General features: G+C 43.2%; 1 protein-coding gene across 24 annotated transcripts in view; it reads right to left on the bottom strand.

Annotated features, from left to right (window-relative positions):
* The window catches only part of MACF1 (microtubule actin crosslinking factor 1), a 342,706-nt gene that overhangs the window by 9,761 nt on the left and 318,574 nt on the right, over nt 1-14,371 (bottom strand). For 7 of the 24 annotated variants that reach the window (XM_036835427.1, XM_036835444.1, XM_036835560.1 and 4 more), the window contains 9 exons: nt 13,136-13,256; nt 12,415-12,578; nt 11,831-11,842; nt 10,874-11,036; nt 8,700-8,854; nt 7,744-7,818; nt 6,651-6,668; nt 3,625-3,742; nt 2,732-2,800 (listed from right to left, as the gene is read on the bottom strand). In XM_036835427.1, the coding sequence (XP_036691322.1) occupies nt 2,732-2,800; nt 3,625-3,742; nt 6,651-6,668; nt 7,744-7,818; nt 8,700-8,854; nt 10,874-11,036; nt 11,831-11,842; nt 12,415-12,578; nt 13,136-13,256 (895 nt within the window). The remainder of the gene's footprint in view (nt 1-2,731; nt 2,801-3,624; nt 3,743-6,650; nt 6,669-7,743; nt 7,819-8,699; nt 8,855-10,873; nt 11,037-11,830; nt 11,843-12,414; nt 12,579-13,135; nt 13,257-14,371) is intronic. The other 17 variants (XM_036835509.1, XM_036835634.1, XM_036835551.1 and 14 more) reach the window with 7 other exon arrangements.

Below are 14,371 nucleotides of genomic sequence, written 5' to 3'. Positions count from 1 at the left end.
CTCTCCCTAATGCAATCAATCAGCATTGTATAAGCTCCGAGAAGTCCTGCAGCAAAGAAACCTGTTTAGTTTTAACTCAGTGTCTTCCAAACGCATTTGACCATGATTTTTTTGGTTTTTTGAAGATCACATCTTGGGGGCCAGACCCCAAAGACAGCCATTTCAAGTTCAGTTTTTCAACCACCAGAGAGACCACCATTTTCTAAGAGACTACTGCTGGCCACCAATGTTGGCTGGAACAGGCTTATCAGTTAAAATTCAGTTCTATTGTTTAATGGGTAGAGTTTCAGTATAACAAGATGAAGAGTTTTGTGGATGGGTGATTGTGATGGTAACACAACAGTGTGAATGTATGTAATGCTACTGACCTTGTACACTTAAAAATGGTTAGGACGGTAAGTTTTTATGTTATGTGTATTTTACCATAATAATAAAAAAAATCAGTTCTAAGCCAAATTGTGTCTTTTAAATCTTCATAAAGTTTTTCTAAATTTTCAGTAAAATTTGGGGAATTAATTTGTCTAATGCTCAGAAACATTCACGGAACCCTAGGGTAAATGTACACCTATTCATTAGGCAGGGACGTTGTTTTACCTCCATCCAAACATCATGATTTCCTTTGCCATGGCTCAATTCAGAAAGTGAAATCTCCAATTCTGGCAGTACCAGGAACCTACCTAGTTGAATACTTTTACCTTTTACATTTGGCTAAAGCAAGGTGCAGTCTGAGACAACTTTCATCTTCTTAAACGACTGTGTAAAGGCAGATAACATGATTGTGCAACACTGGTATTATAATCCCGTCATACATTTGGTACAGTCCTCAGAGTAACATTCTCTATGGCGCAGAGAGCCAAGGAAATGCAACCCAAATGAATAAAAAAAATCCACCCCAAGTGGTGCTTCTATAAGCCACAGTAATCCTCACAGAACCCTAGGTAGCTTCAAGGAACTTTTCTCTTTGTGATGTTCATGCCTTTCTAAGTCATGTATTACATCCACCTGGGCCTTTAAGTGTTCCCCTCGTAGCACAATTTTTTATTTGCTTAGATGTAGCTCATCCTGTCCATCACTGGTAGGGTTATGATATCTAAGATGCTGGGAGTTCTTGACCCTGTAGTCAATGGAATTGGGATGAGGGCATTCCTGGAAAGGCACAGGGGAAAGCCTTACCTTGTTTGCTCCAAGGGATGCTGAAAAAGGCTACTATGTTCCATAGAAAATAGCTCCTAGATGGCCCTCCCAAATCTCCTTGGGGTTCCAATTTCTAGCTAACAAGATAAGGAAAAAGCAAGCAGTGTTCTCCTTGGCCAGCAGCACAATGTTATCGTAAAGAGAGCAAGTACAGCAGGCAGCAAACAGGCAGTCAAAGATTCCAAAAATGTCACATGCAGTATCTCTTTTGTTTGTTTAGTTCAATCACACACAGCATGAAAAATAAAACCTTATTAATAGACTTGGAAAGGAATAATGTTGTTTTACTGAGTTAAGGTTAAAAAGAGAGACATATATATATATATATATATATATATATATATATATAGCTCCTCATTTAAAACAATCAGAGGGCATTGTTTTTGTTTTTTAAACTTTGAGTTTATTTATTTATTTATTTATTTATGGCTGTGTTGGGTCTTCATTTCTGTGCGAGGGCTTTCTCTAGGTGCGGCAAGTGGGGGCCACTCTTCATCGCGGTGCGCGGGCCTCTCATTACCGCGGCCTCTTTTGTTGCGGAGCACAGGCTCCAGACGCGCAGGCTCAGTAATTGTGGCTCACGGGCCCAGTTGCTCCGCGGCATGTGGGATCTTCCCAGACCAGGGCTCGAACCCGAGTCCCCCGCATTGGCAGGCAGACTCTCAACCACTGCCCCACCAGGGAAGCCCCAGAGGGCACTTTTATATCAAAGAAATTGGTTCGCAATATAATTAAGTTCTAAAACTAATTTAAACCCGCTCTAGTTTTTATCAGAATAGGTGTTTTTAAGACTACTTTATAAAAAGGAAATCCTAATGAAAATTATTACTCTATTATTACTCTGGTTTATTGGAGTAAATGCAGAATGAGTTAAGAGGAACTAATTCATGAGCGTGTCTGAATTCATGTGAGAACCTTTAGCTTCAAATGCTTCAGATTCTGACTATAAATCACTTCCAAAGAAGTGACATAACAGTACTGTAAACATTTCTGCTCGGTTTATAAGTAAGCCTTACTAATTTAATTATGCAGTTGGAACCAGTAAAACACATGTGAAAAAGGGTGGTGTTGGGTATGTTAGCATCTAAGAGACAGCATGGAGGTCAGGAGCCAGACTGTGCTGGATGTGAATCCTGTCTCTGCCATTAGCTGCCTCTCCTCGGGCAAGTTATTTAACTTTCCTATGCTTCAATTTCCTATTCTATAAAATGGAGATAGTAATAGTAGCTATACCTCCTAGAGGTGTAAATGTGTTATTGTTTGTAAGGTCTTATAATAAAACAGTGTGTGGTATATAAAGCTATAAGTATTTGTTAAATAAACAGAAACTCAGAACGAATTCCATGGGTACTGTCTCAACAGGCATATTTTATGTTTTGTCAACTTATAATAGTTAGAAAAGCTATGGTTTGGCTATTTCAAAGCATTCATAAAGGCAGCAGATACCACAGAGCCAAGAGATGCTACAGTTTAAAAAAGCAAAGCCATTCTCAACGGGCTGGGATGTGGGTAAGAGGGACAAAGCTTAAAAGCCAACCTATGGGAGACTGACTGGAAATCGAAGAGCTGGAATCAGAGCGCTTTATTTTACTCCCAGGATGGTGAACTAGAATAAAAAATATATAAACACAAAGAAACAGAGCAGGAAACGCAGAAACTGGTCAAGAAAGACAAACTGGCAGACAGTGGGGGAGCCTCCTGTGTACCCACATGCAGCTTGGCTAACAGGAGAAAGGAAAGGAGCAGCTGAACGGGATGTAGCAACTGGAATCTGATCATCCCCCGCTTGCTGCGGCCCTCACACGCCTCTAGCTGCAGATGCCATCACTCACATTGAGTTGACTGTTATCTTTGGCCTTTGGGCTAAAAGAGTAGACCATTTTGGCCTTTGGGCCTTTTTAGATTGAAGCAGACTGAGACCCCATGGACTTACTTAGGTGACCATATGCCTTACAATGCAGTGCCTAGGCTCACTGCTAGGTGTTCTCTATTCCTCTCCTGGTTAAGGGAGCTCCCAGTCCTCCCCTGCCTAGGAGGGGCCCAATACCCTCTCTGAGTTTCAGACGCAGGAATTACAGGCAAAGTCATCTGCAGCACTAACAGGGAACCGGCAGGGCTTTATAGGGCTTCTCTCTAGGCTGGTGTTAATTTAACCCCTCACACAGAAACATCTGATGACACCAATAAATTCCCAATTCTCGTTAGTGTGTCCCTAGAAACCCGTCTCCCCTGACAGCATCAAACCCTCCTGCTCTCTCTCCCTGGTCTGCCCTGCACCCCGAGTCCCAATCTGTGCTAGTGGGATGACACCTGGGCAGCTTAACAACAGAATCAACAAACAGACCCCACCACCAACACCCTGTGGAATCATGAAAGATCAGTGGTGAGGGCGTAGCTAACAAGTAACACGAGCTCAGAACGGCTTCTTACCTCGGCAGGGGTCATTTTTCACTAGGAATTCATCCAGGGCCATCCATCCTCCCCCAACGCGGACCATCACTGTGCTGCGCAGGATGCGGACCAGCCGCAGCTGCTGGGAGTCCCCAAACTGCAGGGCCAAGGGGAGATGGTGAGCGAGGGCGCCCGAGAGCAGGGCTAGACTTTCTTCCCTAAGCAGACTGTATTCAGACAGAATGACAATTTCACGGTTTGGGGGCAATTTTAACTCTCACTATTTTGCATTTTTCACAAAAAACTTAAAATATGGAAAAGCTAAAGGTCATTATCTTGATGTACTTTCTGTTCCGATAAAGTTAACTGTTGATGGTTGTGACCTTGCTCCAAAGGGGAGGGAGGAGGACAGACAAGGCATTAGCTCACTTTGATTCTTTTAAAGATTCTGCCCAAATTAAAACCCAATGATACAATTCTTTGTTAAGCTAGTTTGTTTCCATAAAAGAAAAGGTAGCTATAAGGTGGATGTCAGCTTCTGAATACAGTGTGCTCGAAAGTTAAATGGAGAACAGCAAATAATATTTCAAGTCTCAAAGCATCATCATTATTACAAGCTTAGAAGGAAATTTGATTTTCCACATCATTTTCAGAAATAAACCCCTAAGTATTCTCTAATCGTGTTGTCACCAGCAGAAAATGTTCTTCAGCTGAACAAATGATTAGTGTTTATACTAAAATTCAGTTGAAGAAATTAAAATTTAAATCTACCATGCTGATTGTAAGTAGTTTTCAACGATCATTTTGGGATGTTAAAACAAGCGTGATTTTCTGATATTTATTTTTCCTTTTTTACTTGCCAAATATTCCTACTTCCCAGCCCTATCAACATTTGGAGTTTCCCATTGCATAAATTATCCTCTTCCCAAAATAAAAGTTAAGAGGTAACAAAAGAGAATCATGCTGAGATCTCAAAACAAAAATCAAACGTGTGGTTGGAGAAATGGAATTCCTAAAATTGTTTAATTCAAGGAGAATGTTGAGGGGGGTAATTTAATCACTTAATTAGGATTTTCAAAGTTATAAAGGAGAACCATAACTTTGAAAGAAGGCACAAAATTGAAAATGCCAGAAAGGATGTTTAAGAAGGACCCGTAACCAACCTCCCTCAAAATTAATATTTCTGTGGTAATTCTCTGTATTACTTTACACTGATTCAAGCTCACTGTTTATACAGGCAAGATGATTGAAAAAATATCATCCCCCACCCAAGCCCTTTTCTCTGGAAGTAAAAATGGTCCTCCATCTTTCATCTCATGCAGGTTTTAGGTTTTCATACAAAGTGACTGCAGCCACAGCATGGTGTAGTGTAAAGAGCACTGAAGTCGGGACCCAGAAACATGAGGGGATAAAGGTCCTGTCCCGGGAAGGAAGCTGCCCTCAGACACTGGCCCCACACGTGGGAACGGGGGGGCCCTTTGGGGGGAACTGAGGATTCCACCAGATCCAAGGGCAGTGCCGGCCCAAGTCACTGTTTGGGGTTCTCTCCGGATAAGTGAGGGGAAGAAGGAAATAAGGGCCTATGTGTCCTCCAGAGGGAATCAGGAAGGCATCCCAAGCTGTACTTTATTCTTACATTACTGTGCCCTGTAATTTATTTGTCAGCCTTTAGAATTAACTCCATTGATTTCATTCTTGTTTCCCCCTTAATTTCTTACTAAAGCTCTCTCTGAAAGATTCTAACTTGCTTTTACTGAGCTATAGGGATAAGGAGGTTTGACCCAAGCCGGGGGCCAAAGTGTCTGGGGGAGGCCAGAGGGATGAATGTGGAACGAGTTATAGCAGCTCTAAAAACAGGGACCTGCAGAAATCCGGCAGAGAGGGGTTGCCAGTGAGGCAAAGACCTCCAAACAGTCTTAGAGGCGACAGTAAGGTCTGTTTCCTTCTCTGCGTCACTGCTCTAACCTTTGCCGTGTGACTGTTGGCACAGTTGTCCTTAAGGACTCAGGTGCCTCGTGTATAAAGTGAACTTCATAATTCTGTTCCAAACATTGGAACTAACCCTCTGACCCTCTGCTGGTCAGTGGAGTAGAGGAGGACATAGGTGCCACTTCAAAGGGGCCCCTGGTACCCACATGCAGTCACTAGCAAACAGGTACAACCTTTAGGTACTACTTGGCACTCTTATGCAATGATTTATTTAAAGCCAGTTTGACTGTTCTTGTCTTTAGTTTCTTTCCATCCTTTGTTCTTCCCACTGGCCCAGAATGTTACTGTAGTTGGTGGTTAAAGCAGTGCCTGGAACTTTGATTGAAGGCTTCAAATCAACTCTTAGTGTTTCTGATTTCATATCACAAGACAAATTTTACCCATGCAACTTCCTTCCACTTTAAGACATAGGACCCCAGAGCCCTCAAAAAGATCTAAAAGGTTAGAGTTACCAAGTGGAGTCAAAAGCATTCAATCTTTGCAAGTCTAATTTGATCCCATTAGGTTATGCTGGCTGGCCATAATCGGCAAACGTCAGGCTACAGCCAAGTGTGAGTTCCACACTCTACTTCTCACATCCCTTATGATTATAAAATATAACATAAGCACAGATAACTAAAATTTTAGTAAGGTATTTAAACACAGTACCTTAAATACCCTAAGACTTTTCTGACTTAGTGTGCGTTATAAAATTTGTGTTAACGGTCAAAAGACTTGGGTGTAAATCAGAACTGTGCTGTCTGGTATTCTGACAAGACTGGGCTCTTTTTTAGAAGTGGGATGGATTGATACCATAGCTTTAACTTCCCCAGAACCATACTACTTTTAACTCAGCCCGCCAAAATATCGTCTTCAGCCAATCTAATTTTAAATGGAAAATTATATATACTTATATCCTTTTGCTTCTGAGACAGCTTTACAATACTAGCCCTGCTAGCAGTTTCTCCACTTGGTAAGACTACCAGACATGACCCAGGCATGCTTCAGATTACGTCCTCTCCCCACAGCAAAGAACAGGCAGCATTAGCCACATACACCATTTCCACCAAAAAGAACGTTTGCAAGGCACACTGTACCTGATTGCCGAGGAAGAACTACAGACAGTAAGAGTAAAGGATGGAGGAAAAGGAAGAAAAAAAAAAAAAGAGAGAAAAGAACGTTTTGTCAAATTAACACTAAGGAATGAAAATCATGTAATCATATTACCAGTTCCAAGCAGAACGACACATACTGACCATATTCTTTGTTAAGTCATGTCTCTCACAGGTAATTAAAAAAAAAAAAAAAGAAAAAAAACCATTATAAGATTGCTTGGAGCCTTATTAACTCAAAGCCCTGGGCTGGATCCAAGGCAGAGTCACCCAACACTCCACTCCCCGGCTCAGAGCAGCACAGTGTAGCTCTGCTGGACCTTGAAGACAGTTGTGACGTGCTAATGGAACCTCATTTTCCTGTTTCTAACTGGGTGCACGTAACTGTGCTATCTGGCCACCTAAATCCTCTTTGCCAATCCTAGATCTTCCTTAGGACTGTAGAGAACCCTGACAAACTGCTGAATACATTTTAGGGGTCCTGTCATAGATCCCTTCTATGCCCCGCCCTGGTCCCCAAAGAAGCTAAAACACAGCACGGTTCACTGTCAGTTACGGCGTCGCTCGGCACAGCTTTCCAGGGAAGACTACTGAGCAGGCTGAGCGTCCTGTGGGGCCTGGACAGAGCTTCTCCAGCCCTTTCTGAGCCTGAGAGCCACTTGGGCTCACAATGACCAGCTCCCTGGGGGCAATGGTCAGTCATTAGATAATTGTTTCCTTATCTTATGATAAAGGTGCCTCCATTTCCTCAAAGACCTGTTCGGCAGTGAAGAGAGGGCTCTGAAATGTCTCCTATATTGGATCCCATACAAGCTACTGCTGGCTAGATACGGCACTATTTTCCAGATGCAACTATCTGGGGCACTAAAGCTCAGCCCACAGGACACCTGACGTTTGGCACCTACGGAGGTGAGGGGCCAGAGACTGATCGCATTACAAGTCCCCACTGGCTTTGGTACTCCGAGCATCGGTAACGGGAAGGTGGGACCAGCCATCTGCTGTGTGTCAGGCTGCTTTCACCTGTAAGGGCCACTCAGCAGGAATGACCACCACAAAGGACTGATTTTCTCTTTCTTACCCGGTATTTATTCTCTCCAATCTGCTCCACCTGAAACCTTTTTGCACATTTGCACTGAGCCACTTGTCTTGTGACCTATTGGTTGTGAACAACAGAAAAAGAGAAAAGTGTGAAGGGTAAAGCAAGACTTCCTCTTCAGAGAAACAAAGATTTTTATATGTCATCAGAGAAGCTCTTCATTACATATTTTTTAGGCATCTCAGGCTTTTGACACATGCGTTTATCCTCTATTGTGAGTCTCACTAACTGGGATACTCAGACGCTGAGTATGAAAGAAATTCCCCAGTAATGATACAACACATTCTTCCATCCTGCTTCAAAATTTCCTCAAATGTGCTAATACGCATGCATCAATATTAACTGACTAATAAAGCAAACTAGGAGCTGATTTAAATTTCAACCTAGGAGCCCCAAATTCCCTGGAAGTCAGTCCTGGGCTGCTCCAAGCCACTCTCCAAGACCAGGCCCGCTGCCTCTCCCATCCCAGGATCAACTCTATGTGCTACCAATGAATTCACACTTTTTGATGTGATACAATTTTCAGTGTGATACAGTTCTTAATTAGGCAGAAAGTTTGTTGGGTACACACCATCTTAAACATTACTTTATGTTTCACCCCTTAAATGCTACACACGAAGACGCTCTCCTGCATCCCGAGGCAGGATCTCAGGACTGTTCTAAGCAACATGGTGCCCTGGAGAGGTTCGCTGCAAGCTGCAGAGCACCACACAGAGGTGACTCATTTAGGTACCAATGCATCGAGACTGAGATACAGCTCAAGAGTCGGAGATCCACTGGGGCAACACCATCCAAAAGGGGATCCCCAAAAAGAACTCCAGATAATCACCTCCCAACAGACACGCTGAAGGGCTGATATGGCAATTACACCCAACCAAATTCAGGACAGCAGTAACCTATGGTCAAAAATGTATTCAAAATACAACTGTTTCCCGTACCTCATCTTCAATTTTATCTGCATCAGTTGTTGGTCGATAAGCATCCTTGTTGGGATGAAGAGCAGCCACAAATTCGTAGTAGTCAATGTAGCCATCCCCATCGCGGTCAAAAATGTCAGCAACAGCAGTCATCTCTAACTTGGTAGTAGGGAACTCTGGAGAAAATCACATTTTGGAACATTAGCTAAGAGGGCTTACTTGGTTGGTTGGTGGTTATATAAATACTTCTTTAAAAAAAATTTGTCTTGATTTTTTTTCTGGAAAACAGTACATACTCCCTTTAGAAAACTTAGAAAATATAAAATATTATAAAGAAGATAAAGATCACCAAAAAAAATATTACACAGAGCATACTCAGTTTTTTGGCATTTTTGCTTATAGACTCATCTACCCCGCTCCCCAATGCAATTTAAGACCAGAGGCCTACCAACAAACTTCAGAATTTACTTATCCACTCCACTGTTGTTGGAATATATAGATTATTTCAGGAGAGTGACAATTTGGAATTAATAGGATAAAGTTTTTCTACATTTAGATTACTGCCTTGGGTTCTTGACAACTGCTTTCCAAAGTGTGAATGTTTACAATAGCCAGAGTGACTTATTAAAACGTAAACTGGACTATACTGTCTCTCAGATGGAAACCTCTGCTGGCTGCCCACTGTCTTTAGAATAAGATCTGATCCGTTCATGATGGCCAACAAAGCCCTGCATTGATGGCTGTTTCCTACCTTTCCAACTTCACATCTTACCATCTCTAAGGTCATGACACTCCAGCCGTGTTAACCTTTCCATTCCTAGAACATGCCAACTTCATTCCCATCTCAGCACTTTGTATCTGCTGTGGCTCTGCCTCTATCTCTCCCCTGAAATCCTGACATGGCTGGATCCTTATCATCACCTAGGTCTCAGCTCAAATATTACCTCCAGACAGGCCTTCCTGGGCCACCCATGTGAAGTAACACAGCTGTGAGATGTGCTTTGTGATCTTGGCAAGTCACTTACAACTTTATGCCTTACTCCTTCTGCTGAAAATAAATGCGATCATACGTTTTGTAAGCTGTTATACAGATGCCAGAAACTGACATCATGAGGGACGTGATGTACAACATGATAAACATAATTAATTAGCACTGCTGTTGTATGTTACATATGAAAGTCGTTGAGAGAGTAAATCCGAAGGGTTATCATCAGATGGAAAACAAATTTTTTTCTATTTCTTTAATTTTGTACCTATGAGATGATGGATGTTCACTAAACTTATTGTGATAATTAGTTCATAGGCTGTAAATCAAATCATTATGCTGTACATCTTACACTTATACAGTGCTGTATGCTACTTATATCTCAATAAAACGGGAAGGAATAAAAATTTAATCTGAATTCCTATTGAGAAACTGATATTGTAAAAAACATTTTACAGGCGTACGTCATGTTACTGTGCTTCACTTTACTGCACTTCACAGATATTCTCCCTCCCCCTTTTAAAACAAATTGAAGGTCTGTGGCAACCCTGTGTCAAGCAAGTCTGTCGGCACCATTTTTCCAACAGCATTTGCTAACTTCATGTCTCTGTGTCACAGTTTGGTAATTCTTGCAATATTTCAAACTTTTTCATTATTATTATATTTGTTATGGTGATCTGTGATCAATGATCTTTGATGTTACTATTGCCAAAAGGATTATGACTTGCTGAAGGCTCAGCTGATGGTCAGCATTTTTTAGCAATAAAGTATTTTTAAATTAAGGTATGTACATCGTTTTTTAAGATATAACGCTACTACATACTTAATAGACTACAGTATAGTATAAACATCAGTTTTACATGCACTGGGAAACAACATTGCAATATTTGCTCTATTACGGTGGTCTGGAACCAAACCTGCAATATCTCCAAGGTCTGCCTGTACTTAAAACCTCGTTATTCACAAAAGTTAGCTTCTTTTCTATACCTCGAATGTGTTTTGCTTGCCATGATGTGTCAAACAAGACCTGCTTTTTTTATTCCCAGCAAAATGATGGAGGTTCTTCCCTCCATCAAAACAATAGACCAATTTTAATAAGCAGGTACATTACTTCTTCCCTAAGACTACAGCTTTAACTTGAGAAAGACTGTTTAGCCAGAATATAGCCTGCTTCTACAAAGCAGGTGCAAGGAATTATGACTGGACTCACTGGATGCTAGAATGCCATCGATAAACTCCTGACGTGTTATCTTCCCATCCTGGTCCTTGTCAATTCGCCGGAAGAAATCCATCACCCGAGACTTTTTGTGATTCATCCAACGCATATACTTTTTCCTCCAGACATCAAAGTCAAAGTTGGCAAATTCCTTCAACTAGACAGAAATCAGAGGTGTCAACAAGACCTATTGTTTGGCCTTCAAACCTGCCCAGAGCATACCAAAACTTTCAGACATCCAGCAAAGCCATGCGGGCCTTTCGAGGGGGACCAACAATGATATCTGTGTATTGCATCTTTTGGGAACACACACTCTGGCTCCTTCACTTAAAGCCATGATTATTTACACAAGCTGTGGTAAAATGGAGCAGCGAGAGAAACGGTAACTGAACAACCACCATGGAAAATACGGAGCACGCAGAACAAGAATGGGTGGAGCCAGCCTTGCTTTCCCTTGGCACTTTTTCCCCTTAGATGTAAGAGAATGGATTCTATCCCAGAAGAGACATCCTCAGCACTCCTCACTTAAGTGATTTTGAAAGGAACTATAATCACACAGAGGCCTATGTTTTCGAGGCTCAGCCCCCCTCCCCACTGGTCTTCTGAGATAATTTGAGTTACAGTTGGAAGCATCAAGAATCCAGTCCTGCACCCAAGCACATTTCTTTGGGATGGCAGCAGAGGGAGTGAACTGTCCTTCTGACTCCCATTTTAAATATTTGGCCCTGGTAGATGGCAGCAGGCCTATGCAGTGGGCAGAATGATGCTGAGCTACTTGGACTATGTCAGTGACACAGACTCAGAATGACTTAAACAGTGCAGCGGTTTTCCCCCTGGTCTTTCAAACTCCAAAGTTGGAAGGAATGGGGAAAAAAGAAAAAGCCAAAACCAAATATGCTTAAAACTCAACTGGATCTACAGAAATAACAACAAAAAACACAGAACACTCACTTCTGGGCATAGCTGCTTTGATATGCACAAATAAAAAAAATATAAAAGATATTAGAAATTTGTTTTAGAAACTAGGAAGTGAAGTACTATATTTTTTAGATTGGTTAATGATACTTCAAAATAGACTTGCTTTTCATAATCTACTGAAGAATAATATTGATAGAATAACAGGACGATAAAAAAATTACTCGTTTCATAATTGGGTAGCTTGCATCTACACAAAAGGCTCAGGAATGGTCATTTTTGTGAGAAACTCCACACTTGGCGGTGACCTTGCAAAGTTATGCTCCTGATCCTCAACCAAGGCCAGGTGCTGAGGAGGGTCGCACCACTGGCCGGACCCTCCTGGACTGGCTGGCTGCCTGCTTTCCACCACCAGTGCTACGGCCTAGCTGTTGTTGGTTTCCTCACATGTGTCTTTCCTCCCAGGAGGCCTGGAGGACAGAGTCCCGGCCTACACTGCTCTGTTCCTCCTTCTGCGTAAGTGGGTCAAGGCACACAGGTCATGTTCAGAGGGCCTCAGAAGGGCTGTGTTTTGATAAAAGTCACCTCCCTCCAGGGAAGGCTGCTTGGCGGGGCCTCACCTCCTCCAGCCTGTCCAAGGCGTCGTTCAGCTTCCGCTGCCGCTCCAGTGCCAAAAGCCAAACCTGCTGCCAGCGGGCAGACAGCTGGTTGATCCGTGGGTTTTTTGCTTCAGATTGTGAAAGGATTGGCATGGGAGGAGGTGTGGGCTGACTCAAAGACTTTCCTGAAAGGAAGAATAATCAAGAGGTTAGAAAAGCTGCTTTTGTCAGTTCACAAAGAGAAACTGCCATCTGTATGAACCTAAAAGATCTTCATAATGGTATCTGGTCAGTAACTGAGAAAAGGAAGTCAGGACCTGGCTACACTTAGACATGGAAGCACACTGACTTAAAAACCATTGATGCTCTTCCCCAGCCAACAGGTCCCTGTCTCATACCTTTAATCGATTCTGTCCTACCTTAGCGAACAGAGGAAATGTCAATGGTTCTGCAGGGGCAGATTTATTTTATGATGAAATTAGCGCAACAGTCAGCGCTGATGACCAAAACATAGAAAGGTCACTGCAAAAGAATCTGCTTAACCACTCCAAATTTCATACCAATTCAAAAAACTGGAGTCTAGTTACTGTTTGTCAGTGTAAGAAAAGTGAGTTTCAAAAAAAGATTTTCGTTCAAATCCAATATGGTTTTTGAAAATGGAAAAGAAATTTCTGCTGGGCACTTGGGAAGCACTCATCAATGAGCAGGAAGGAAGCATCCTGCACAACAGGCTGCCACGTACTGCTGCCACCGCGGGACTTCTCCATGAAAGGCGCATGGGCTGGCTCTATGATCTTCCTTTTGTAGGTCTTGGTGACCCGGTCCACGTCAGGCTGTTTGCGAGTCATCTCCTCCATAAATGTCTGTTAAACACAAACAACAAGGAAAAGGGTTGAGAGTTTTCTTGGACTAAGATGGAATTAGGCAACTTCTTACTAACAAGGGCCAAGCCTGTGACAGATGGACCAATTGCAAATGCCTTCGTACACGGCTGCACTCCTTTCAAGAAACGTGATTGTGGCCTTGAGTGAGGCGCTTCATCAGGTGCTGGAGACCTGAAGGAATAAGACATGGCTCTGCCTTCCAGGAGCTCACAGCTGAGTGAGGAAACCAGATAGTCAGAGCAATGATGGCACCCAGGGTTCCGAAAGAAGGCCTAGGACAGGCAGCCACAGCCCGAGGTGGGGAGGAAGGCTGCCCGGAGGCTGGTGCCTGAGCTGTGTGCCGCGGGATGAAGAATGAGCCGAAGACTGGGGGCAGGGCAGTCCCACGGAAGCCTGACAGTGGAGCGAGCCAGGGCCCTGCTGGTCACTGGCTGAGCTGAGGATACACTCAGAGGAGACGCAAGAGGGACGGCTGGAGTGGTAGGCAGGAGAAAGGTCCAGAAAGGCCTTGTGTCAGGCTAAGGGACTGGGGTTTTATTCTGAGAGCAATCTGTGTGTGTGTGTGGGGGGTGCGGGGGGGTGTTTACGGGTGGGTGGGCAACTGAAGGATTCTGATCCATAGAAGAGACACAATCAGATCTCCGTTTTAGAGCTATCATTCTGGCCTCAGTGTAGGAGGGAGGATGGAAAGGGGGGAGGCAGGCAAGTTGGGAAGCCAGTGCAGTAATTGAGGCAAAACACAGTGAGGGCCTGAGCCAGGGCAGAAGAGAAGGAGCCAAGAAGTATTTTGAAAGTAGGACAGGTAAGACCTGATGACTGGCTAAATGTAGGGGGTAAAGAAAAAGGAGTCACTCCTGTGTTGGGTGACTGGGTGGATGAGGAGAGAGGAGGCAGGGGTGGAAGGGAGGGGTGGGGTCAGGGCCAGAAAGCAGGGATGAAATGGAGTTTTAGAGCTGCCTCTGGATTCCTGCATGCTGCAGACAAGCCAGGAGATGTGGAAGCCCTTGGTGTACAGGTGCTGGCTGAAGGTGTCGGGCCAAATACAACCTCAGGTATGAGAAGAGGGTCAAGAATGGAACTTCGGGGAACAATGT

This window comes from Balaenoptera musculus, chromosome 1 (genome assembly GCF_009873245.2).
Source record: "Balaenoptera musculus isolate JJ_BM4_2016_0621 chromosome 1, mBalMus1.pri.v3, whole genome shotgun sequence".
In the NCBI taxonomy this organism is placed as follows: Eukaryota; Metazoa; Chordata; class Mammalia; order Artiodactyla; family Balaenopteridae; genus Balaenoptera; species Balaenoptera musculus.
Note: the sequence above shows the minus strand (reverse complement) of the source record. Positions and strands in the feature narration are given on the sequence as shown.